General features: G+C 40.6%; 1 protein-coding gene across 5 annotated transcripts; it reads left to right on the top strand.

Moving 5' to 3' along the window:
- The first annotated feature begins 354 nt into the window (after nt 1–354).
- Nucleotides 355–25,525, top strand: impdh1b (IMP (inosine 5'-monophosphate) dehydrogenase 1b). Of its 5 annotated transcripts, none has more exons than XM_034163785.1 (16): nt 355–492; nt 5,089–5,187; nt 5,318–5,398; nt 14,956–15,004; nt 17,705–17,806; nt 17,904–17,978; nt 18,085–18,291; nt 18,376–18,463; nt 18,540–18,739; nt 19,109–19,199; nt 19,420–19,515; nt 19,981–20,124; nt 20,668–20,812; nt 20,923–21,066; nt 21,147–21,230; nt 24,185–25,525. In XM_034163785.1, exons 2-16 carry the CDS (start codon nt 5,090–5,092, stop codon nt 24,204–24,206), a joined length of 1,626 nt encoding a protein of 541 aa, XP_034019676.1. In that variant the 5' UTR covers nt 355–492; nt 5,089; the 3' UTR covers nt 24,207–25,525. The 5 variants fall into 5 exon arrangements, with proteins under 5 accessions (XP_034019676.1, XP_034019678.1, XP_034019679.1 ...); XM_034163787.1 differs by having other exon boundaries at nt 5,321–5,398; XM_034163786.1 differs by having other exon boundaries at nt 392–515.
- Nucleotides 25,526–26,942: the final 1,417 nt, after the last annotated feature.

A 26,942-nucleotide genomic window follows, 5' to 3' on the forward strand; every position in this document is an offset into this window, starting at 1 on the left:
ATCCCATAAACATAATAATTAGTCTCATTTTAATGAGGAACATTCTCATAACCACTATGCATGACATTTATGACTTGGCATATTATACACTTGACATTATACAATAATGAGAAACTTTCACACAACTATGAATTCGTATCTCACAATTATGACAAAGCATTTTATTTACGTCATTATGTAGTTTTTTGTAACCCAATCAAACATAAAAAAAACAAATTGCCCATTTTATATCTTTGTTGGACAACCTTGCATTGGCATGCAAAGTTAATAATGATATAAAACTTAAAAGAGAGAAAAAATAAAACCCATGACTCCGTTGCAGGCAGTTAGCCACGCCCCCTATGGGGACGTGACGTCACTGTTCGTACATAACACGAACACGCACCGTCCCGCACACAGCGACAGCCAATCACTTCTGACTCACTGCCGATACCGACTTTTACATCTTGGAGCCGGGAACTGCCAGTCTTTCCGTCTCGGTTGTTCTCTGAGGTAAAAAGAAGTAAATAAAAAAGGTCCGCCGAGTCTGGAAAGTTGCTTCTGCTTTTTAGTCAACGTGGGCATCAGCTCCGTGAGGGTAGCTAGCTAACATTAGCCTTACACAGGCTAGGAAAATATGTTTATGTTTTGCGCTTACCAGGAAGCCACATCGTTTAAATATTTGTTGACCTTTTTAAAGTCGAAAATGCATCCGAGTTTGCTTAAGTGCGTGCTCACTGGCAAGAATAATGTAACTGCTAATGCTAACTAAATGCTAACCCGTGCGCTCACATGTCCAGTCTGTGGAGGCTCGTTTGAAAAAGTGTCTTGAAACGATTTCGGCTGACGATTGTGGCTTAGTCATGTATTAAACAAAACATATCATATTTACATGAGAAATACTGTGTTGTAATTCATGTTGTGGTTGAGTGTAAGCGCCAGTGCCCTTAACGTGGCTACGTCCCGCTAGGTCCATAAGTATTTGGACGGTGACAACTTTTTCAAATTTTGTCTCTGTTAACTATCATCGTGGACTTGCAGTGAAACTGTCAAAATGTGCTTGTAGTGTAGACTGTCAGCTTTAATTCAAGAGGTCCCCCCCAAAATTGCATTAACTATTTGGGAATTACAGCCGTTTTTAGAAGATGTAAGTAATGGGTCCAACTATAAGCATTATTGGTAATACAAAGTCTTTTATAGACAGCTTTTCTTTGGACAAGTCAAATAATGTATATGCTAAATATGGATTTATTCTTCCACACGTAGTTAGAATTATACAGCTGCTCAGAAAATCAGCATTGAGTAATGCTGTCATCACCTGCTTCAGTGTTACTCTGTGTGCGTGTGTACAGGCTGAACTCCACCTTGACACAGATGACAAAAAATCTCCACATAATTCAGTCTAATTTATTTCTGTCAGTCAGGTTAGACATTGGGTGTGAAAAATACCTGAGTGCAGCACCATAGTAGTCTCCACAATGCTGTTATTCTTGCATAATGACAGCATCATTGGGGTAAACGCAACAGGCATTATCGAGGTCACAAAAAGATTGTCGGGTCTATTATTCATGATATAAATAAGTCAAAGTAATTATTATGACAGGCCTATTGAATACTGGCTCTTCCACTTGCTGGTACTTGAGGCAATGTACAGTGGTGTTGAACAGTATTTGGCTCCAGTGTGCCAGATTGCACCCTACAGCCAAATTAAGGTTGCTAATTACGGAAATACGAAAGGGTTATTAACAGAGCACGGGGTCTGTATGGGAAATGGTCAGACAGAGGTCTTGACAGTATAGACCGAGCAAACGAGGTTAATAATTCATTTATTATATGGCTGTTCGGAGCTGTGTTTTCATCTTGTTAGTCTTCATTTTGTATATCCATTTTGAGCTCGTTTGCTGTTAATTCCTCCAGTTCTAACTTGTCGGTGCAATAAAATTTGCGCGTTTTGTTTTATTCTGCACCAAGAGAATTGTAAACACAGTCGCAAATCTGATACACGATCCGGACCGTTTGTCGTGGTACCGGTCTGATATTGGAAAATATTAGACCAGAAATCAGCCAATCAGATCGTGCGTACTGTTGTAGCCATGTAATGTTATTAGTATTATTATTTTGCAACACTTTTTTTTTTTTTTTTTTTTAAGAGAGAGAGAAAGAATATCTTGCATTTTACTGTTCGGAATCCTACTCTTTTTTTTTTTCTCTCTCTCTCTTGAAAGTGTGGATAATGTTTATTTTTTTAATCAGGAAATAAGTCTCAAACCCTGCTCACACGACACTTGAATGGTATACTATGTTTACTTGTAAACTGACAATTTTTTATCTTTTTACTGTTGTCAAATGACTTCACTAGAACACATTTCCTGAATGTGTCTATGTGCTCACGTGGTACATTTTTAAACATATGCAGACTTACTTAAACACTAATTTATTTTCTGCATTTCTATAGTAAACATAGTAGTAAAAACAAAACAAAAAAATAAACAGAGATTAATTTCAGAAAAATAACAATACACATTTTAACATTTACAAGTAGTCAAAAAAATACTTTGTTAAACCAAAAACTGTAAGAATTATACAGAATATATGTTTAAAGGCTACATTGTTGAGGGTATCTTTGTTCCTTGGGGAAAAGTAATGGTAAGAAACAAAACAAAAAATTCATGAATTTCTGAAAGGCGCATCAGGATGAATTGATGCTAGCGTGTTGCGAGGAAATCTGTTTAGTGGTGTGGATGTTTTATTGCTGCTTCACTATCAGGAAAAGATCTACGGCTGAATAGAATATGCAGTTAATGTTACCGTGTTACTGTGTAGAAAATGTAGGTCACCGAGCCACCAGGAGTTTTTATGAGTCATTTTCAGGATCTCTCTTTTCTTCTTTTGCTTTAGTTTTTTGTTAATTTAGCACCAGCCTTTGTTTATCGTGTAAAATTTTTATCACTCTTTTTTTTCTTTGCATTATGTGCAGTCTACCAATGTTTCCTGGACCACTTTGTACTATAAAATCCTTCTCAGGCTATTAAAAATGGTATTTATTTGTCTAAAGGTACAAAATATGGTATTACTTCAGCAGGCCACGGATAAGTGACAGCCGCATGACCAGACTATTTGAGTGATCTTGTTTTCATGAATGATATCTCATGTGACGCAGCTGTAATAAGCATGTATATAACAATTTAATTTCTTGCAGCACCACTGAAAGTTTATTACAGGGTAATTGTGGCTTGTTTGTCAAGGATAGGAAGCGAATGTGTCTTTGCACCTGATGGGGATGTTGATGTTTCCATGGTTATGTCTTCCTGTGTGAGAAGGTCGTGAGTGCTCTGGCTACAAATACCTGGGAAGTATTGACAGCACTTCACTTTTTCCACATATTGTTATTGTTACAGCCTTATTCTAAAATAGTTGTAAATTAATTTTTTTTTTCCTCAAAATTCTACTCGCAACACCCCATAATGACATGTAAAAGATTTTTTGGAACCAAAACAGATGATTTTCTTTCACCAATACATCAAATCTAGGCTTGTATCTCAGATATACCTTTTGGCAAATTGTAGCTGAACTTTCAGGTTGTCTCTTTAAGAAAATCCTCCTCTGTACGACGTAATCATGAAGCTGTATAACTGGGGATACAAAATGCAAAACGTGCACTATGCACAATTTCTCTAATCGCAGCCGGAGAAGCCTATAACTTCTTCTGGGGTGTCTTGGTGGCTTTCCTCACTCTTCTCCTTTCAGTCGCTCAGTTTTTGAGAACTGTCTACTCCGTATAGTACCATAGTGTCTGGCCATACCATAGAGTGCCACACTGTTTGTATTTCTTCATAATTGATGCAAATAAAGTCCAAGACATATTCAGTAACTTGGAAATGTTCATGTATCCATCCCCTGACTTGTTTGAAGAAAACTGGCAATAAAACAAATTATTTACAGGTGTTATACCAAAGGGGCCAATTACTTATGCAACTGGTCATCTTGGCTTTCATATTTTTAATTAATTTAAATTAAATTGTACAGATTTGCTTTCAGTTTGAGTTTAAGGAAGATAATTTTTTTTTTTTTTTTTTTTTTTTTTGTTCTTGTTTTTATTTTTGTATTTGAAATGACAAAACAATTTGAATTGTGGGAAATGTCAAGTTTCCAATACTTTTAGAGGCACTGGATTTGTTGTGTGAAAACAGGTAGTGCATCCCAAAATTTTCAATGTTGGCATTTGATTTAATTAATGGGACACTCTAAGGCTTCAAGAAAGTACAGGTTCATAGAGTTGCTGGGGTGCATAGTAAACCCATGTTGGCCTGCGGACAAGAAGGTTCTCCTCCTCCACAGTGGATTGCTGGACCTCTGACAGACTGACCATCAGGTTCTTGGTCACCTCCATGACTTAAGCTCCTTCTCCCCAGATCGCTCAGTTTAGACAGGTAGCCAGCTCTAGGAGGAGTCCTCGTGGAGCTGAGCTTCTTCCATTTATGGATGATGGAGGCACTGTGCTCTTTGGGACCTTGAAAGCAACAGAAATGTTTCTGTACACTTCCCCACATTGTGCCTTGAGGACAATCCTGTCTCAGAGCTCTATAGACAATTCCTTTGTCTTTGTGCTTGGACTGTCAACTGTGGGACCTTGTATGTAGACAGGTGTTTGCCTTTCCAAATCATGTCCAGTCAACTGAATTTACCCCAGGTGGACTCCATGTAAGCTGTAGAAACATCTCAAGGATGATCATTGGAAACAGGATGCGCTCGAGTTGAATTTTGACCTTCATGCTGAAGGCTGTGAATACTTGCGTACATGTGATTTTTTTTTTTTTTTTAATAATTTGCAAAAATCCCCCCAAAAACTTGACATTGTCATTATGGGCTATTGTGTGTAGAATCTTGGGGGGTGGGGGGGTGGTGGATGAATTTCATCCATTTTGGAATAAGGCTGTAACAAAACAAAAGTGAAATGCTGTGAATACTTTCTGGATGCACTGTAGGTTGTCTCCATTTCTTTGCAAAGCGCCGCTGTACTGACTGCAGCCCAACATTAATTTTTATTTCTTTTTTATTTGTCTGCAGCTGCACAGTTTATATAATTTCCTCCTGTTCATCATTTCACAGCATGGCAGATTATTTAATCAGTGGTGGCACAGGCTATGTTCCTGATGATGGACTGTCGGCTCAACAGCTCTTCTCGATTGGAGACGGCCTAACGTACAAGTAAGTTTTCTTGCATCACAAGTGGAAAATTTTTATTTTATTTTTTTTAAAGACAGTAAGGTCTCTTGATTTGCAAAGCTCGCCTGTGCATAATGGTGGGTGAAGTAATGGCCAACACATTTTGAACCAGCAGATCTGATGAACATTGTGTTGTCCTCGATGGTCAAATGGCAGAAGAGCTATGCTCTAACGGAGATGGGTTGACTTACAAGTGAGTAAAACAGTCCTTCAAACAACTGCGAAACCGTTCATTAGAAGTTCTCTTTTAGAGAAATAAACTTTATTTGAGGGAAACAAGTATTGTTCTAAAGCTGTTTAATAAGAACTCAACCTGATTGTAGTGTGGTGTCATTTAAGTGCATGTATGGAAAAGCTAAACATGGGGAATACTGATTACTTCCTCTTTTTTCTGGGAGTGATATTTGCTTCCATTTGGTATAACTGACTGACTAGCTGGAGTGCATGTCTTATGTATTCACCTTGTGTAATGAAGCGTCATTTGAACCTCATTACAGTCACGGAAGCGATCAAAGTACTTTATTGTAAGATGCTGTTCTTTATACCTGCATTGCTGAAAGTAGATTGAGTCAGATTTATCTGTCAAGGTAAACTTTGGTGCACACCTCACTAAGATCTCACAAACTCAATGTCCAACACATTTGATTCCAGTTGTGGTCCCCAGAGGGCAGTAGTATCTTGTCGGCTTGTATATCACGAAGACCATTTCCACCACAGGAACTCGTGGGCCATTTTGGGGGGGGGGGGGTGTCCAGTATCCTTTGCGTGTATCTACACTGCAGGGACCACCCGTCTGTGCTGATTGGTTAAGTCATGTTGGTGAAGTGAATACAGCAAACTCCAAACCAGACTAGTGAAAAGAGTGCAAGGGAACTAGAACCAAAATAGAATATGGATAACGGAGAAGATAGAACGATGAAGACATACAGGCAGGGCTTAATTTGAGGGGGAGCAAGCCGGAGCGCGCTCCGGAACCTCGGACGCGCGCTCCGGAACCTCCGCCAGCTATTTATCCCTTTATCTACGGCGATGGCGCCCACTCCATATTTTCCATATGTATCAAAGTGCATTGTTAAGCTAACACCAAGGGCTTTCCAATGATATATGGTGTATTACGGTAAACGTAAGCCTGTGATGTCATAACACGGAAGTTTCACACTAGTGCGCCGCTGATTCTCATTACCGTAAGTTCTCATGTAAGCCCTCACTCTGAAAAATTTCAACACTGACAGCAAGCCAAGAACCCGTGCTTTCCAACAGTATGCTATATGTTGCATATATTACGGTAAAGTGCGTTCGGTTACTTTTGAAACAAGGGAAAAGTATGAAAAAGAGCGCAAAAGTGACAGAAAAGTACAGAGACCGACAGCAAACATAAATGTAGTCATTTTTGAGGAAAAGGCAGGGTGTTAGTGTCATTTGTGAAGGTGTGTGGCATGTTTGTGGTGGGTGTGCAGTTTATTTTAAGTGTGGCGCACAGCATTGTTCGCAAGCCCCTCCCTGCCCTTCTTGTTTTTCTGCACTGGAGCCACCCATCCTCTGCGCTCCGGGACCTCCCACTTTACAAATTAAGCACTGCATACAGGCAGGTTGGCTTTCTTCTCAATGGATGAGTCCTAGAAGCGGAATGAAAAAGTTTTTGGTTTGAGTCAAAATTGTCAGAATAATTACACCATTGCATGCGTAGCTGCAATGGAGACATGATGTTCATTGTGGCCACCAGGGTGCCATGTCTCAGAAACCTCATGGCCACGATGTCACCACCAGGACTTCATGGATTGTGATGAAATCTACTACTGTAGCTTTTTTGCTTTTCTAAGAACGTGTACGAGTTTGATTTCTGGCTCAACAATGCAGGTTATGATCAGTAAAGTTTTAGTTTTGAACTCCAAAAACGGAAGTATCACACCTACTTTTAGTGTCAGCCATTTGCCAGATCCTAAAACTAAAAATGAAATGTTAAACACTCATCGGCCCTTTTTTGCATACCATTGAGTTCAGCTCATGCTTATGGGCTGTTTGATTCAGTTTGCCAAACACTTGAGATGTTCTCTTTTAACACTACGGCAGAACAGGTTTTTGGCAATGCTGCCTAAGGTGTATGCTCTTTTATCAACCTGGGCCCGTATCCACAAAGCAGGCTAAGGCTAAAAGTAGCTCTCAGTGACATCAAGAAAAATCTTAGAATTCTTAGACATTTCTCAGAATTTTCCCTTGGTAAGATGAAAGTTGGTCACAATGCACCTTAGGCCTTAAGAGAGCCCCTAAGGTGCCAAACTGGCAAGAGTACAGAGGAGGACTTTTAAGAAGCTTAAGGGTGTCTTAAGCAGACAATGTGGCGGAAAAGACAGAGTGGAAGGAGAATTCGGTAACACACTACCAGCTTGATTGAGCAGGGATAATGTTTGTGGTTGACCTCATCATGAATGAGCTTACATTTCCCACCCAGCATAGTGACGTAATAATGCCTGAAATGAGGGTCATCGCAACATTGCGATACCTGGCTACAGGAAAATGTAAATTGCATGGAAGTACTATATATTGCATGAAAATTCAGTAAGGTATATCTTCTATTATACATTCCAAATGTAAGGTAGAACTCTACTAGTGTATACTTAAGTATATCTAAAAAAAAAAAAAGAAAAAAAAAAAAGAGTAGAGCCACTTAGGTGCCTGGTCTTGAGAACCAGGGATGGTAGGTTGAAAAGCTTTTTTATCCCATGGGAACTCTCCCTACCCCACCTAAGCGGCTCAAGAATATGGACAGCATGTATATGTGACATTTACACAATCAGGGTAGAAACCTAAATGTTCATACAGGGGAAGATTTTAATATACATCTATCTAGTCTGTAGACATGTTGTAAAAATAAGTTGTAGCTAGTAGGCTAAGCTATAAATTTGGTTATGTTATTATAGAAATGGAAGCCATGATGTAATATGTTTTAGGTTTATCTAAAGTTCACCCTGCTAGCTTACTATAGGAAGACAAAATCCATACTCTACATGCTTTCTAATGGAAACCCCAAACTTAGATACTATCTATTGATATCTATTAAAGAACCCATAATTGAAGAACCATTAAAAATCTACACCATGTAAAATAAGTGTAAACCATGAAAGTAGGCTAATTATAGCCAGAATAGCTACCGTTAATTTAGCCTTATAATAATACCTTGCTAGCAAACAAAGCTAAACAAAGCCGGTAACTGGCGTATAAAGTACAATCGCGTTGCTACACCCTACAATAATGGTATTAACAACAAATACATACAACAAATGTAAACAAAAGTGTGTATTAACATTAGCTTCACAAACAGAGCATGCAAGTTTCAATAATGAGTTGGATAATAGGTAATCGGCATGTGAATGACGTACGTTCAAACATTTTCAAGCTGTTTAACAATTCATTTCATTTTGCTGTTTCCTCATCATGACATTAAGTTATTTTCACGATTACATGTATTAATACAGTTCAGCTTATATGATTGGTTGATTTTACTGCCAATTCATAACCAGAAACGCAGAGTGCATTTGTTTTTTTGTTTGTTTGTTTGTTTTTTATTCTCCTTCCCATCTTTTACAGGACTGTGTCATACCTAGCAATGGGCTCAACTCCGCCTCCTCACAAAGATAGAATGTTCTGTTCTTGCCTTGCTCAGACTTGGTCTCAGACACCACTTGTATTGCTCTTCGGTTAAGATTCCTTGCAAGGAAAATTTAGGGAAAGTTAGGAACTCTTTGAGAGGGCATTTGGTTGCTTCGTAGATACGGACCCTGGTCTATACATTCCTGTTTCCGGAAGATCTCTTAAGAATGCAATGTGTTGATTATATTTGGCAGGAGCTTTGGGCCTGTGGAGGGGAAGAAGTGATTAGATTTTAGTGAGGAATATTTAATGATCAAGGCCAAATGTCTACGTCAGTGCGAATATATCAGGGCTATTTTTCAGAGATGCATTCATATAGTTTGTTAGTGAGTAGTTTAAAAGCCTACCTAATACTTTCTCTACATGCCTAATGATTTGAAATATGGGTCTGGTGTTACTTTACTTTTTGATTGCTTTTTATAGTTTTCTTTTCTCTAATGTAAGTACTGTATATTAGCACTTACAGTGAAAAGTCCAGATTGAGGTGCCATAAAGCATTGCCTTTAGTGAAAGAGGTTCACATCAGAATACATTGTGCAGAATTACACAGGGGCAGGGGTTGACTATGTCAAAACAAGCTTGTAAAAATTTAACGCTTGGCAACGTTGCTTGGAATTTTCTCCAGCAATGTTCTACGGCACCAACATTTATTGGCGAGGGACAGAAAAAGTCCAACCATCTCCCTACCAAACCAGAAGCTGGATAGTTAGCCATGGCATGGGATCGGAAGATGCTAGTCTATAATGGCCAGGAGCTACTCTTTCCACCTAAGATTGCAGCCATCACCCTTAGTCCAGACTTGGTACTTCAGTTCCCCTCATTGAAGTCTGTTTACATCATAAAACTCACAGTTGCATGGGAGACTTCAACCAAAGTGACCTACAAGCACAAGAAACTGTGCTACGCAGAGCTGGCAGCAGACACTCTACTACGAGGATGGAATGCAAAAGTCTGTTGTGTTGAAGTGGGATGCAGAAGCTTTGTGCCTTCTTCCACCATCAGGCTGCTGAAAAACCTCTGACATGCTCTGTGACAGACAATCAGCTCAGTCTCTGAATAGAGGTCAAGCGGAAGGACCCTTGCTGGGCTTAAAGAACAGCAACATTACCTGCACACTAACGCCCCACCCTCCACTTGGGAATCCAGGTCAGAACCCCCCAGGAGGAGGGCGAACAAGGAATGTGGTCAGCTCTAGGCTTGACTCATGGAAGAGGACACCTGTGGCCTGCATGGTCCCATGTGCTACGCCATTTAAACAACCAGGAAATGTGATTGGACACGGGACACAAGCTCAGGCTTGAGCACCCTGCAGCTGGTCACCTTTGATGAGGGTGTCTGTTGAAAGGCCGAAACACCCTGTAATTCAAAGGGACACAACTGATGATGTGTCCCGAAATTTACATCCTTCCCATATCTGAGAAACAGCTCAGACACCACTCTCAATATCAAGGCAAACCTCATGTCGCTACCATCCATTGGCACAATGGACAGATTACCGTCATGTCCCCTGTCTCATGATTCTGAAATAAAGGCATTTGGGGTAAAAATAGCATGAATGAACCTTTTAAGACTGTCTGTTTATATAAAGGTTTTAGTATAACAGAGTAAACTGAACTTAATGAAATTCAGGAAAGTCTCAGCAATGTTTCTGTTTTTAGTTACAATATTTATAGAAAATTTACAATTAATGTGCCATGTATGATAATTCTATATTTAGGGCTGACCGGTATGACAGTCTTAAGGGTACGAGCTGACTGGACTGCTACTGTTAGGGAGTAATTGGAGACACAAATTTGCGACAAAACACACAAATTAGCAACAATTTTTCAGTTGTAGTTTTACTGAACTGGTACTTGCGACACGTTAGCGCATGTTGCCTGAATGTGGGCTGATTAGCGCACAGACTACTTGCAAAAAATAGTGGCCAAAATCACGAGTAGTCCGCATACAAAGCATGCGAATGCCACTGGAATGCTGCATGGGACTCTCACAGATCGAAGCCTCTGGAAGTGCTCCCTAGCGATTGCACGGGCTCCGAGATCCTCTGGATTCACTCCCAGGTGATCGCACTGGCTCCGGCATCCTCTGGGAGAGCCCCCTGATGATTGCACAGGCTCCAGGATTTTGCACATTACCCAAGAATGCTGTTCATACTCTGTTGCAGCCCAGTGAAATACCATCCTAAGCATTTATTTTTCACCAAACTAATCCTCACCGTCTTTGTCCACTGGTAATCACTCTTGTGACGTAACTTCACTTTTATTAATTATAGCTTATTATTCCTTAATGTATCTTTTTTATTTGAGATGTGTATTAATGGTTGCTGGATCTCTCATCCTGTCCATGTTTGCTTTCCTTTAAAAAAAACAAAAAAAAGACTGCCTCATGTCGTAACGTGTGAGATGCATTACAACATTCATCAGAAGACGGGTTGTTTCCTTGTGTGTTTAGCTTTTTATGTTATGTATCAACAGCTGGTTCTGGGGCATTTGTGGTCACTTGGTTGCTGCTGTTGGACTTTGTAGTGTTGGAAAATGGCCATTGTTGCCATTTCTGTGCCATTTACACAGTCATCAAACATACACTTGTGTTTAAAAGGGCCCAAAGCATCGAATTGGCCTTTTTTCACTGATTGCTTTGATGGTTTAAATGGAAAGTTGAAAGGTTTTTAATCAAATGAAAAGCTCCTTTGGTCTCCCGGCTCATCTGTTGATTACCAGAGAAGCACTCATGGTTTGGAGGAGGTAATTGAATGAATGCTGTCCGTTCACGTCTGCCATTGAATGTTGTTGGTTCTTAATGAAGCATGGCGCTTTCTGAAGGGTAGGTTGTTCCTGATGGCCCGAATTACCATCATGTGAATTTGTGGAGGGATCCCAGTGATGTCCAATAATCTGTTCTGCCAAAGCCTCCTGCTTCAGGTTGATACTAAAATGCAAATAAAGACAGAACAACATGCACAAGGTTCACAGACTAAAAAAAAAATCACAGTAAATATGGGCACATGTTAAAAACATTGTTCTGTTTAAAAAGAAAAAAAAAAACAAAACACTGATTGTAAACATACTTGTGAACATTCACCACAGACTACAAATTCCAGGTATGCTTTACAGTTTGTTGCAAACACGCAGGACCTTTGTTTGGTTTTAAGTGAGTTAGATTTCTAGCTATACCGCCCCCATGTGTTTAACATTTTTTTTTTTTTTTTTTTTTTTACGCATCTGCAAGTGACGTGAACTTTATATTTGATTGATGTAGAAACACTTACAACAAAACTTTGTTTATATTTTTGGGGTTTAGCAGATGAGACCATAATGAGCTGCAAGTGTTTTTTAAGGAGTAGTAATTTTGAATGAAGCCAAAGGTACAAAGATCAGAATCTGCGAGCACACAAATATCATTAAGTACATTAAGTCAACACAGTGTTGAACAATGGCTTGTTATTCCTCCCACAAATATTTTTTTTTTTGGGGGGGGGGGTTTGTAATACAGGAAATACCCGGTCTGTCTGTAAATAAAGATTATATATTCAAGTAATGCAGCAGTTAAAAGATAATTCCTACTGAACACATTTAAGAGGAGATAAATGGAATTTAAAATTTGTTGTTTCTCAAAAAAAGAAAAAAATATGAAAAATATTAATCAGTGTTCCCAAGCCCACAATGACTTTTGTCCAAAATTAAAATGTATTGCATTTACTGTCGAGAGGCCGTATAAGTCACATGTCGTAGATTTTATTGAGATGCATTCTATTAAAATTATTATATTTATTTATTTATTGAAACATTGACTGCTATGTTCTTAAATAGTAAGGGGGGGGGGGGGTTGTGCAGACTCACTGTGATGGACATTTCCAACTACATGATCCTGTTTATGTTCAGGTGGATACAGTTGATAATCTGTGTACAAACAGGTGGAAGCCAATTCTGGGGTCCATTCTGTTAGTCTGTCTTATTTGGTAATCCTATTTTTTGGAACGGACCCCAGGTCTACCATTTGAACCTCTTCGTGATATCGCTGGATTTGACCACTTCTGGGGACAGCCTGCCATTGCGCAACACAAACAACGCATCACTTCACAGGGAAAGATGTTGTACCGTTTAGTTTTTGGCTGCAATCACAGAAGCACCCGCGAAAAGTGCAGCATTTTCAGCTCCCAGTGGAGATGGGAAGACGAGGCAAATGGGAGAGGTTGTGTCGGTGAGTTTTAGCGAGATTTAATGTGAATAATGCTAATGTGGTTGTTCCTGGAAGTAGGATTATTGCATCATATGCTCTTTCATTTAACCCCTTTATCGCCCACCCTCAAACGAGACTACGGTGCCCACTGGTCTGAACCACTTAACATGCATTAGGCTACATTTGACATCCAAATAAAACCCACAGTGAGCCGGTGTTTTCTTTAGGGCAGAGTACAGCGAGCTCTGGCGTTGTGTGAATGTGAAGCAGGAAGCTGGTGCAGTTGAGGATTGTGGTTGTGTTTAAATGCTAGCAGATGGGCGCTTAGTGTTCGGTTTGTCCACAGGTTGATATTTGTCAGCGTCTGGACTGTGGAGTGAAGGGACGTAAACTGGCGTCCTTCCATGAGTGTCCCGTATATTTCAACCCTTCTGTTTCCCACCCACGCAGACAGCGGAGATCACAGTAATTTAGTGGATCAGCCCTCCCACTCACTTAAACCAGGTTATGTCCACACGTACTGCCGTGCACTCCTCACACCCTGCAGTACACAAACCTTCTTATTCGTCTTACTCTCTCTGTCCCCATTTTGTTTTCATACTTGAATGCAAGACCACAAAATAGACACCGGGTAGAAAACCACGGCGTTCCTGTGTCTCGCTGGGAAAAGACATGAAACATGTGGCATATCTTTTTACGAGGACGCGCCCAGCTTGGCTCACAGTTGGTACAGTCTGTGCCCCTTGTGTGTATACTTGGAACTATGAACAGGAATAAAAGAATAATATGTTTTAAGCCCTAAAGCCTGCTGTCGTGTTAATTTAAAATCCATTTACTCTTTGAACTAGAGAAGGTGATGCAAGTTAAGGTATTGTTGACGTTGCCTTCAACACTCAAAGGTTTTTGTCTCGGTGAAAATCATATGGTTGGTTTGTGCAGATTATTAGCAGGATTATTTACAAATATGGCCAACGTGTTGAATCTGTCTTAGTGTAGAAACTGATCCTGTACAAGGTATGCAGTACTGCTTGATTTAATTATGTTTTTTTTTTTTTTTTTTGTTAAATTTAACATGCTTTCTAATATTGAATTAGTTGTTGAGACTACACTCAGTCGTTCCGCTAATTTCATATTAAAATCATGTTTTCTTATACAGAGATGAAAGTTTTCCAGGATTTTCTGCAAAGCAATCTCTATTAGAGCCCGACCGATATGGATTTTTTGAGGCTGATGCCGTAAAAAAAAAAAAAAATGCAGATAATCAAATAAATCGTCTGATTTGCCGATAGCCGATAAATCAGCCGATATTATTATTTTTTAATGAATAAAATGTTCTTTTTTGGGCCCTTAACAAAAAAGGTATGAGCTAAAAGCTCAAGCTTTGTCCTCATATTGATTAACTTTATAACAGCGAAGAATTTTGAAGTTAAAAAAATGCAATCAAGAATTAAACCCTTGTGAAATTAGCAAATACGTATCCTTAAAAAGAGTTGTGAAATACATCTGATCTTGTACCTCTTGTTGCTGCAACTTAGATATAGGTTCAGGATAAGGCTATAGATCCTTGTAAACTTAATTGTATGCTTTTTTTTCAGCCGATCAATGCAATGTGATGGTGAACTACAGGGGCCGGGGGGGGGGGGGGGGGGGGCGTTGCGTCATTAAACTGCACAGTAGATCATGTTCAGGGGCAACAGTGATCTTCACACTTGGGTTTCTCACGGTTGTAGAATGAGGCTGAGATGCATATCTGTGAAAGTGAGATTGGGGCTTAAGATACGTACAGTGTAATAACATCCTGCACATTATTTAGCGGACTTTAATAGCGTGACAATTATGAGTTTATCAAGCTTTTCTAATCCAGTGTGTTTTCTAACGTGCAGTTGTGCTGCACTGGCTCTTAATTTGCCCTTTATCTTTCAGTGACTTCCTGATTTTACCTGGCTTCATCGACTTTACCTCGGACGAAGTGGTAAGTGCACTTCTCCATGTGAGTGCAGGGCGTGTTGGGGAATAGAAAACAAGATTTGTTCCACTGAATTAGTGACACGATGGAGCATTTTTAATGATCAAGCCAGTGACGTGTTCAATTTGTCCGCAGCTGCAGTAATTATGTATAATGAAATTAACGTGACAGCAGACAGACTTCCTGTTTGTGTCACCCCAGAAACCATCAGCAGTTTGTAAGAAACAATCCACTCCAAGCTTGGCCTCATTTTGTGATTGTAACTTTGACAAAAAGTGTTTCTCTGTGCCCTGTTGAAAACAGTCTTCCTCATTTAGCTATTTTCTGCTCAGTGTGGTCACCCGCTTACTACTGTTTACATTTGTTTCTGGTTGTTGGTCTTCTGCGTGTCAGAAGATGGCTGGTGTGTTAATCTGTGGCATTACATAAAATCCCTCTATTCTCCTTTACAACCCCAAAATCAGAAAAAGTTGGGATGGTATGGAAAATGCTAATATTAATAATAATTAATAGAAACACTTGCATTTACTTTGAACTCTGTTTCATTGCAGACAGTGTGAATCCAAGATATAGTACATCTGGAAAGTATTCGCAGCACGTTACTTTTTCCCCATGTTATGTTGTAACCTTATTCCAAAATGGAGTCAATTCATTTTTCCTTTAAAATTCTACACACAACACCCCATAATGACAACATGAAAAAAAGCTTCTTTTTTTCTTTTTAAATTTTTGCAAATTTATTAAAAATAAAAAACTAAGACATCACATATACATAAGTATTCACAGCCTTTGCTCAGTACTTTGTTGATGAACGTTTGGCAGCAATTACAGCCTCAGGTCTTTTCGAATATGATGCCACAACCTTGGCGCACCTATCTCTGGGCAGTTTGGTCCATTCCTCTTTGCAGCACCTCTCAAGCTCCATCAGGTTGGATGGGGAGTGTCAGTGCACAACCATTTTCAGATCTCTCCAGAGATGTTCAGTTGGTTTCAGGTCTGGGCTCTGGCTGGGCCACTCAAGGACATTCATAGAGTTGTCCTGAAGCCACTCCTTTGATATCTTGGCTGTGTGCTTAGGGTCATTGTCCTGCTGGAAGATGAACCTTCACCCCAGTCTGAGGTCAAGAGCGCTCTGGAGCAGGTTTTCATCCAGGATGTCTCTGTACATTACTGCATTCATCTATCCCTCAATCCTGACTAGTCTCCCAGTTCCTGCCGCTGAAAAACATCCCCACAGTATGATGCTGCCACCACCATGCTTCACTGTAGGGATGATGCCTGGTTTCCTCCAAACATGATGCCTGACATTCACACCAAAGAGCTCAATCTTTGTCTCATCAGACCAGAGAATTTTGTTTCTCATGGTCTGAGAGTCCTTCAGGTGTCTTTTGACAAACTCCAGATGGGCTGCCAAGTGGCTTTTACTAAGGAGGAGCTTCCGTCTGGCTACTCTACCGTACAGGGCCGATTGGTGGATTGCTGCAGAGATGGTTGTCCTTCTGGAAGGTTCTCTCTCCACAGAGGAATGCTGGAGCTCTGACCATCGGGTTCTTGGTAACTTCCCTGACTAAGGTCCTTCTCTCCTGATTGCTCAGCTTAGACGGGCGTCCAACTCTAGGAAGAGTAGAGAATATGTTGAGAATTTCGAAGCAAAAAAAAAATATATATATGCAGTGATGACAACCCTGTAGTGTTAGATACCTTAAGATGTGTTTGCAGGAGGAATGGGACACAATACACTTGAAACGCTTCATCCCTTGGTATCATCAATTCGAGACCACCTTACATGTTTGTGAGAATTGTAAACATTGTAAAGTGGTGAATGCTTTAGTATCCCAACCTTTTTTTGTGGGGAATTTGATGCAGACCTGAATTGCGGGAATGAATGTAGATGAACAATTGGAATGAATTTGACCACTCAAAACATGAAATATCTCTGGTTCATACTGTCTGCAATGAAATAGAAATCACAGTTGGTGTGTTTTGGGGTTGTAATTGATGTTCTGCAGAGAAACACGCTGGTCTGCCACGTTACGGTTTGGCTGATTGTACAAAGTCTCAGCCTCTACAAGTAGCAGATGGTGAACACAGTAACCTTGTTTATTAGCCTGTGTTTTGTTGCATCCTTTCTGTGGAGTGTGTTTGAATCAGGAAGATGAGCCCTTTGTGCTTGGGCTGCTGTGTTTCTCATTCTCTCAGCTCATGAGCATCTTATATGCTTTGTGAAATCACTGTTGAACTTAGCAGGATAGTGCAGCAATGTCTTCTAAATGGAGAAGTGGTGTTAGGTTTTTTTTTTATGAGAACGCCAGCAGACGGCCTCCACAATTTGGCTGTCGCAGATAAGCAAAAGTTTGGACACCACGTTTGTTGATTTTTGGTCTGTGAGGAATGTTATTTTCCCTTTCTACTTGCAGAATGAAGTCAAAATTAAATGTTGTTTTTCAGACAGTGTCGCCATTCTACTTGCGGAAAGAGGCGTTCTAGATAAACAAGTTGAAAATGGTGTGTTTTTTACTTAAAGGGGATTGGATAACCACCGTAGTTAAAGGCAGTAGACGTTTTGTGTTAAGTTGGTCTTGGCAAATGTTGCAGTGGATTTTCCCTTGGTTAGGCTGCCCCCTGGTGGACTATGTGCAGAACTCTAGAGACAAACTCCGCTTTAGAAAAAGCTTAGAGCGTGTGTTCCTTTCTTTCTTTCCTCAGGACCTGACATCGGCACTGACCAGAAAAATCACACTGAAGACACCTCTCATCTCCTCGCCCATGGACACCGTCACAGAGTCGGCCATGGCGATCGCTATGGCGGTAAGACTGCCAAACTGCTGAAATATTTGGATAGTTTCCATATTGTGTTAATGTGAAATCAGCGACATCAATAGTATATTCATTAATTGCTTTGCAGCTAATGGGAGGCATTGGTATCATTCACCACAACTGCACACCAGAATTCCAAGCCAACGAGGTTCGCAAGGTTAAGGTATAGTTAGACCATGCGCTATTATTATTATTATTATTCATAATTCTTTTTCTTAGCCTAGTTATCTAAAATGATCTGAGCGCTGGTTTTGCGCTTTGCTTTCCAGAGATTTGAACAAGGTTTTATCACAGACCCGCTTGTGATGAGTCCACAACACACGGTCGGAGATGTGTTTGAGGCGAAAATGCGACACGGCTTCTCTGGTATTCCCGTCACAGAAACAGGCAAGATGGGCAGCAAGCTGGTGGGCATTGTCACCTCCAGAGACATCGACTTCCTGTCTGAGAAAGACCACAAGAAGCCCCTGGAGGAAGTGCGTATTGGACGGTTATAAGAAAGTGGCTGAACGTCACTTTTTCAGATATTTTGCAGATTCATTTTGCTGCTTCTCTTCTAGGCCATTACCAAGAGGGAGGAGTTAGTCGTCGCCCCGGCTGGCGTTACACTGAAAGAAGCCAATGATATCCTGCAGCGCAGCAAGAAAGGTTAACAGAACATTAAAAGGGAACTTAAAAGCTTATTTATGTCATAATAACAGCAGTTTTTTGTATCCGTAAACAGGCAAGCTTCCCATTGTGAATGATAACGATGAGCTGGTGGCCATTATTGCCAGGACGGATCTGAAAAAGAACCGGGACTACCCCTTGGCCTCCAAAGACTCGCGCAAACAGCTGCTGTGTGGCGCTGCCATCGGCACCAGGGAGGACGACAAATACAGACTGGACCTGCTGGTGCAGGCCGGCGTGGACGTCATCGTGCTGGTGAGTGATGGTCACCGTGAAATTCCTTTTTTATTACCGATCCCTTTTGAAAATGCAAAAACACGAAAAGGCCGCTGCTGAGGTCGGACAACCGTTGTAGCAGGAAGTGTGTCGTCAGATTAAGAGGAAATGTGGAAAATGTTTTGCCACAACAGAAGTGAGTCCAAAATAAACCAAACTGAGAATTGTTGAAGTCCTTTAACCCTGAAAAATATTATTTTCAAAGATTTAAAATTTTTTTAATTAAATTCTTTGTGCAAGTACAAATGTCTTGGCAATGCTTTGCATTTTCTGCTGCATTTGTTGTTGCCATCATTGCCTCACATGTAACACGGTTACACCTCATGAATGGTTTTTGCTTTTTTCTAGGACTCTTCACAAGGCAACTCGGTGTATCAGATCAGCATGATAAATTATATTAAACAGAAGTATCCAGACTTGCAAGTGGTGGGAGGAAACGGTGAGTTCCCCTTCGAATGCCGCTCTGATTTTTGGACATACATTTGTGGGCACAAGTTTATGTACACCTTCATATAAAAACTCACCTTTCCCCCAGGAATTTGATCATGTATGTCTAAGCTTGACGTCTGTAAACGTTTGACCGCAAAGTGCCCACAACTGCGCTTTATGTGCTACACGTAAAATATCCAGCTCATTTTGTCATCTTTCTGTCTGTACAGTTGTCACAGCCGCGCAGGCCAAGAATCTGATAGATGCCGGTGTGGATGCTCTGAGAGTGGGCATGGGCTGTGGCTCCATCTGCATCACACAGGAAGGTACTCGCCCCCCACTGAAATTTGATTATTTCAGCACTTTTAACAGGTAATATTGGAGAATTTTAGAGGAAAAAATAGTTAAAATAACAGGTAATATTCAGATAAAATAAAGGATGAGGGAGACCGTTATCTACTAGCTGTTACAAATAATCCTGACACCACTTTTTGTTGTCATGGTGATCTACCAAGGCCCTGTTGCCATGGAAATGTCCTCATGTTCAGACAGGTTTCATATTTTCCAACAAAAACAGAAGAGATGCCTCAGTAAAAGGACCCTGAATGTCACAGGTGTTAGAGAATGCTAACCTCCCCAAATAATCTTAAAGTATTTTTGTCTGAGTGCATGTGGTGTGTTTTTTTTTTTGTTGTTTATATATATATATATATATATATATATATATATATATATATGTATATATGTATATGCCAGTCATGGTGGATAGCGTCTCTGTTTCTGTCTGCTAGTAATGGCGTGCGGGCGACCCCAGGGGACCTCTGTGTACAAGGTGGCAGAGTATGCCAGGCGTTTCGGAGTGCCAGTCATCGCTGACGGCGGCATTCAGACTGTGGGTCATGTGGTGAAGGCTCTGTCACTCGGAGCCTCAACCGGTGAGATTTGCTGTCGATGTTACTGACATTATTTTTTGCCTCTGCTAAAAAAAAAAAAAATTCATGTTCCTATGGAATTCTTCTTTATATTTGCAGTTTGTGTCGTACATCTTTGCACATTCTTCGTATTTTGTATATTGTGTACAGTTTTTTTGCTTTCCTTCATTCTTATTATTCTATTTTATTTAAACTCTATCATTTATTTATCATCAACCACTACACTGAAAGAGAGCTGCTACTTCTTAATCTGGTTATACTTTGTACTGCGCACACTGTAAAATGACAGTAAACGGATTCTTATTCTGATTTGTCCATAACATGAGTTTTGTAGACACATCTCCTACTAAACCACATGGAGGTCTCCATGTGAGGGGAAAAAAATAATTCCACCGTCTTCATTGCAGATGATTGGACTTTGTGTTTTTAGTGCAACTTCTCCTAAACTGGTTGATGGATTTTGGTTTTGCTTGCTCACATCATCTCCAGGTTATTTTGGGTATTTTAGAGAAGATAATTGTTCTCATTTCTCTCGCTCCCACCCAGTTATGATGGGCTCCTTGTTAGCAGCAACCACCGAAGCTCCTGGCGAGTACTACTTCTCAGATGGTGTTCGGCTGAAAAAGTACCGCGGTATGGGATCTTTGGATGCAATGGAGAAGGGCCTCAGCAGCCAGAAGCGTTATTTCAGGTCAGCATAGCAGTTGAGGTCAGATGTTCACTTTTTGCTGTTTGGAGTCCTCTTCATCCTTCTTTGAACTGACACTGCTGCGTTCCACATTAAATGATGTCTGTCCACAGTGAGGGCGACAAGGTGAAGGTTGCACAGGGTGTTTCAGGCTCAGTCCAAGACAAAGGTTCCATCCACAAGTTTGTGCCGTATCTGATAGCTGGGATCCAACATGGCTGCCAGGACATCGGGGCGAAGAGTCTGTCAGTCCTCCGGTGGGTCATTCAGCATCGCGTGCATAATGGCTTCAATAAAGATGTTGCTTTTAACGTGTTCTGTATTGACATTTTCAAAGCTCTATGATGTATTCTGGAGAGCTGAAATTTGAGAAGAGAACCATGTCTGCCCAGGTGGAGGGCGGAGTTCACGGACTTCACTCGTAAGTACTAAAAACTCCAAACACCATGATGTCCTCCTACCTTAGAGGTAATCGCGAACACGCGATAAGAGTACTCTTTAATCAGAGATGATAATGTGTTCTGTATAAATATTTGTTTCCATGGGAGTTTTCACGTACAGTGATTATCAGCCGTGTTTGCAGGACTCGAATGACCTCCTTTCTAAAAGCGTCACACTGTGTTTACACAGCGTCTGTTTTCTGTGCCAATCCAAAGACGATTATCCTCATTGCGTTGCTAAGAAACTGATTTAGATCAAGAATATTTTTGTTAGGTGTTGCTGACGGCTGTGTGAGAAAACCTGAGAGTCTGTAAGAAGACAGCACATGAAAAAATATACATTTAATCTTAAATAGTACAGTATGGGAAAAGGTTTAAGTTTTTTTTATAATGTATACATAAATAAAATCTTTTCAACATCACTGCTTATTATTTTTTAATAATCGCCTAAATTGCACCATATACAACCCCTGGCAATAATTATGGAATCACCGGCCTCGGAGGATGTTCATTCAGTTGTTTAATTTTGTAGAAAAAAAAGCAGATCACAGACATGACACAAAACTAAAGTCATTTCAAATGGCAACTTTCTGGCTTTAAGAAACACTATAAGAAATCAAGAAAAAAAAATTGTGGCAGTCAGTAACGGTTACTTTTTTAGACCAAGCAGAGGGAAAAAAATATGGACTCACTCAATTCTGAGGAAAAAATTATAGAATCACCCTGTAAATTTTCATGCCCAAAACTAACACCTGCATCAAATCAGATCTGCTCATTAGTCTGCATCTAAAAAGGAGTGATCACACCTTGGAGAGATGTTGCACCAAGTGGACTGACATGAATCATGGCTCCAACACAAGAGATGTCAACTGAAAAAAGGAGAGGATTATCAAACTGTTAAAAGAGGGTAAATCATCACGCAATGTTGTAAAAGATGTTGGTTGTTCACAGTCAGCTGTGTCTAAACTCTGGACCAAATACAAACAACATGGGAAGGCTGTTAAAGGCAAACATACTAGTAGACCAAGGAAGACGTCAAAGCGTCAAGACAGAACTTAAAGCAATATGTCTCAAAAATCGAAAAATGTACAACAAAACAAATGAGGAACGAATGGGAGGAAACTGGAGTCAACGTCTGTGACCGAACTGTAAGAAACCGCCTAAAGGAAATGGGATTTACATACAGAAAAGCTAAACGAAAGCCATCATTAACACCTAAAGAGAAAAAAAACAAGGTTACAATGGGCTAAGGAAAAGCAATCGTGGACTGTGGATGACTGGATGAAAGTCATATTCAGTGATGAGTCTCGAATCTGCATTGGGCAAGGTGATGATGCTGGAACTTTTGTTTGGTGCCGTTCCAATGAGATTTATAAAGATGACTCCCTGAAGAGAACATGTAAATTTCCACAGTCATTGATGATATGGGGCTGCATGTCAGGTAAAGGCACTGTGGAGATGGCTGTCATTACATCATCAATAAATGCACAAGTTTACGTTGATATTTTGGACACTTTTCTTATCCCATCAGTTGAAAGGATGTTTGGGGATGATGAAATCATTTTTCAAGATGATAATGCATCTTGCCATAGAGCAAAAACTGTGAAAACATTCCTTGCAAAAAGACACATAAGGTCAATGTCATGGCCTGCAAATAGTCCGGATCTTAATCCAATTGAAAATCTTTGGTGGTAGTTGAAGAAAATGGTCCATGACAAGGCTCCAACCTGCAAAGCTGATCTGGCAACAGCAATCAGAGAAAGTTGGAGCCAGATTGAAGAGTACTGTTTGTCACTTATTAAGTCCATTCCTCAGAGACTGCAAGCTGTTATAAAAGCCAGAGGTGGTGCAACAAAATACTAGTGATGTGTTGGAGCGTTCTTTTGTTTTTCGTGATTTCAGAATTGAGTGATTCCATATTTTTTTTCCCTCTCCTTGGTCTAAAAAAGTAACTGTTACTGACTGCCACAGTTATTTTTCCAGATTTCTTATAGTGTTTCTTAAAGCCAGAAAGTTGCCATTTGAAATGACTTTAGTTTTGTGTCATGTCTGTGATCTGCTTTTTTTCTACAAAATTAAACAACTGAATGAACATCCTCCAAGGCCAGTGATTCCATAATTTTTGCCAGGGGTTGTACTACAGTCAGAAACTGATAGAATTTATTTTTTGGATTTTAACTTTACAAATGTCCTTGATTTTAATTATATGCATTGAATGCTGCAGTCACGAAGAATACTTGCATGTAAGGTTAATGGTGATATTACCAAAAACAAGAGATTTGTTTAAAAAATTCTAATAAAATCTGGCACTCCTCAGCACAACTGTGGAGACTCGATTCAGCTGAGACCAACACTGCAGACCACGATTCAAAAAAAAAAAAAAAATAAATAAATTGGCAAATGTTGAGTTTAATTGACTGCTAGAATAGAGAGAATTGGAGTGGCGAATTATTTTGACATTTATATTCTAATATATGCAGTACACGGGCTACTTTTCTATGGTGTTTTTCCATCTGAAGCAGACCTTCAAAGTGCTTTACAATAATGCATGACATTCACTCATTTGCTCCAATGTTAATATGCTGCCACGCCAGGCACCAAAGGGCCCTTAGTGATTGTGTGTTCTGACTGGAACTTGAACCGAGGATCTTCTGGTCTCAAGCCCACTGTTTTAACCATGAGACCATTTTGTGTTGTTTCCATTGAGGTGCAGCGCTTGCAGGTGCAGTGAAAAATGACGCCACAGTGAGGGGGGAAAAAGGGGGGGCAACAAAAAAAAAATCTTTTTGCACTTCTCAGTCTGATGCCATTTGTGATGCACGCTTCAAATCAGCCAGTGCCACTTAGAAGTTTTTTGTCCGTCCAGAACGTGTGGAGCTGTAATGGTACCGCAGCCCTTAATCCGATTTTTGACTTGCAGCATTTATCTCCACAGCTACGAGAAGCGGCTTTACTGAACGCGGCCTGCAGATCAGCGGCACACCTGACACACCCAAATGTAACTGACCAAACGTTTATCTGCCACTTCCGGTAAAGTACACACCTCGCAACTTTGCCCTGCATCGATTCCCTCGCCAGCCCCTGTGATCGCAGCCAGGCACTTCAGGGAGGGGAAGCGGCATCGTAGCAGCAAAGCGAGGATCCAGTGACACTCTGCCAACACCTGGGATTTTGTACTCGAGGAGCGGCACATCAGGGTTTTTGGGACGACTTGCACACGACTAACTAGATTCTGTAAAACGCCGCAGATTCTAACGTGTGTGTGTGTCGGTAGTGAGAGATCGAAATGTTTATAATACTGTTTAAATGATGTATTAGGACAAAACAAGTGAAATTATGTTGTTCTTGCGTTTGTGACTGTAATATGGCCATAATGCAAAACCAGTTAGCTTTTTTTTATTATTATTATTCTTTTTGGGATCCACACTGACCAGCACGTTTCCTGCCAGAAGCCTCACACATCCCAGTCCTTAAACACACTAATATGTACGTGGAGAAGATGAAACACCTGGTCCGTGTAGTTCTTCAGTGTCATGTCGCATTTTAAGTCATGACAGGTCTGTAGCTTGTTACATTTCAGCACTCGCTGTTTTCTTTGTGTTACCGACTATGTGGTACGAAATAATAATCGTGCTGATTATCATGCATTCTCTGCTGTCTCCTGCAGTCCGTGGTGGCCGTGACCGTTGTTGCTATTCATTTACCCTTCAAAGACACCTCCAGCCAAATAAGCAGTGTCCCCATCTCAGTGCAAAGTGTTCACATGTTGATCTCATGGAAGGGACCAAAAGCTGAAGATCAGGTACCTTTTTAAAGGGGAAAAAAAAAAAGAAAGAAATGGTGATCATTGCTCTGCCCTGAATTTGAAGACTTTTGGTTTTAAAAAAGAAAAAGCTTTATATCGAACCTGTATAGTCTTTGGGGGCTTTGAAACGAGCATGAAGGGTTTTTGATATGCATGTTGTTTTTCACCGAGCCGCGACACGGCTTTATTTATACTCTATCCTGTTTGCATACGTATTGCCAAATGTAATGAGCTTCTCTTAACCTCCTTTTTTGTTGTTTTAATGTCAAAAACCAAAATGGGTGGAACAGGTAGCGTGTGTTCCTCTTGCGCTCTGTGTGGCGTAAGTTCTTCTTTATATTTTTGTTTACCTGATACACGTATGCCTTGAAATGGAAGAATTTAGGCCACACACGACAGCTCGGTCCTCAAACCACATTGAAATGTAGAACCCGTCTAACAACCCATTTTCTTACTGTAGAACACCCCCCCCTCCAGAATTACTGTAATTTTCAGGCAGATTTGACTCCAATGTCAACATTGTGAGAAATGTTGCTTTTGTTCTGTTTATACTAATTTCCTTTGCCCACTGGAGGGTTCACCTGACTAACAAAAGGCTTTGCAGTTTGTTGAACTGCAAGAAAGAGAGTTGAGAGTTGAAATCTGTATATACACTCAACAAAAATATAAATGCAACACTTTTGGTTTTGCTCTCATTTTGTATGAGATGAACTCAAAGATCTAAAACTTTTTCCACATACACAATATCACCATTTCCCTCAAATATTGTTCACAAACCAGTCTAAATCTGTGATAGTGAGCACTTCTCCTTTGCTGAGATAATCCATCCCACCTCACAGGTGTGCCATATCAAGATGCTGATTAGACACCATGATTAGTGCACAGGTGTGCCTTAGACTGTCCACAATAAAAGGCCACTCTGAAAGGTGCAGTTTTGTTTTATTGGGGGGGGATACCAGTCAGTATCTGGTGTGACCACATTTGCCTCATGCAGTGCAACACATCTCCTTCGCACAACATTGACATCAGAAAACCGCTCATCCACACGACGCCACACACGCTGTCTGCCATCTGCCCTGGACAGTGTGAACCGGGATTCATCCGTGAAGAGAACACCTCTCCAACGTGCCAAACGCCAGCGAATGTGAGCATTTGCCCACTCAAGTCGGTTAAGACGACGAACTGGAGTCAGGTCGAGACCCCGATGAGGACGACGAACATGCAGATGAGCTTCCCTGAGACGGTTTCTGACAGTTTGTGCAGAAATTCTTTGGTTATGCAAACCGATTGTTTCAGCAGCTGTCCGAGTGGCTGGTCTCAGACGATCTTGGAGGTGAACATGCTGGATGTGGAGGTCCTGGGCTGGTGTGGTTACACGTGGTCTGCAGTTGTGAGGCTGGTTGGATGTACTGCCAAATTCTCTGAAACGCCTTTGGAGACGGCTTATGGTAGAGAAATGAACATTCAATGCACGAGCAACAGCTCTGGTTGACATTCCTGCTGTCAGCATGCCAATTGCACGCTCCCTCAAATCTTGCGACATCTGTGGCATTGTGCTGTGATAAAACTGCACCTTTCAGAGTGGCCTTTTATTGTGGGCAGTCTAAGGCACACCTGTGCACTAATCATGGTGTCTAATCAGCATCTTGATATGGCACACCTGTGAGGTGGGATGGATTATCTCAGCAAAGGAGAAGTGCTCACTATCACAGATTTAGACTGGTTTGTGAACAATATTTGAGGGAAATGGTGATATTGTGTATGTGGAAAAAGTTTTAGATCTTTGAGTTCATCTCATACAAAATGGGAGCAAAACCAAAAGTGTTGCGTTTATATTTTTGTTGAGTGTACATGGATCTAGTCGGCTGCTCGTTTCCACTCTGCACCA

The sequence above is a fragment of the Thalassophryne amazonica genome, chromosome 22, assembly GCF_902500255.1.
Source record: "Thalassophryne amazonica chromosome 22, fThaAma1.1, whole genome shotgun sequence".
Lineage (NCBI taxonomy): Eukaryota > Metazoa > Chordata > Actinopteri > Batrachoidiformes > Batrachoididae > Thalassophryne > Thalassophryne amazonica.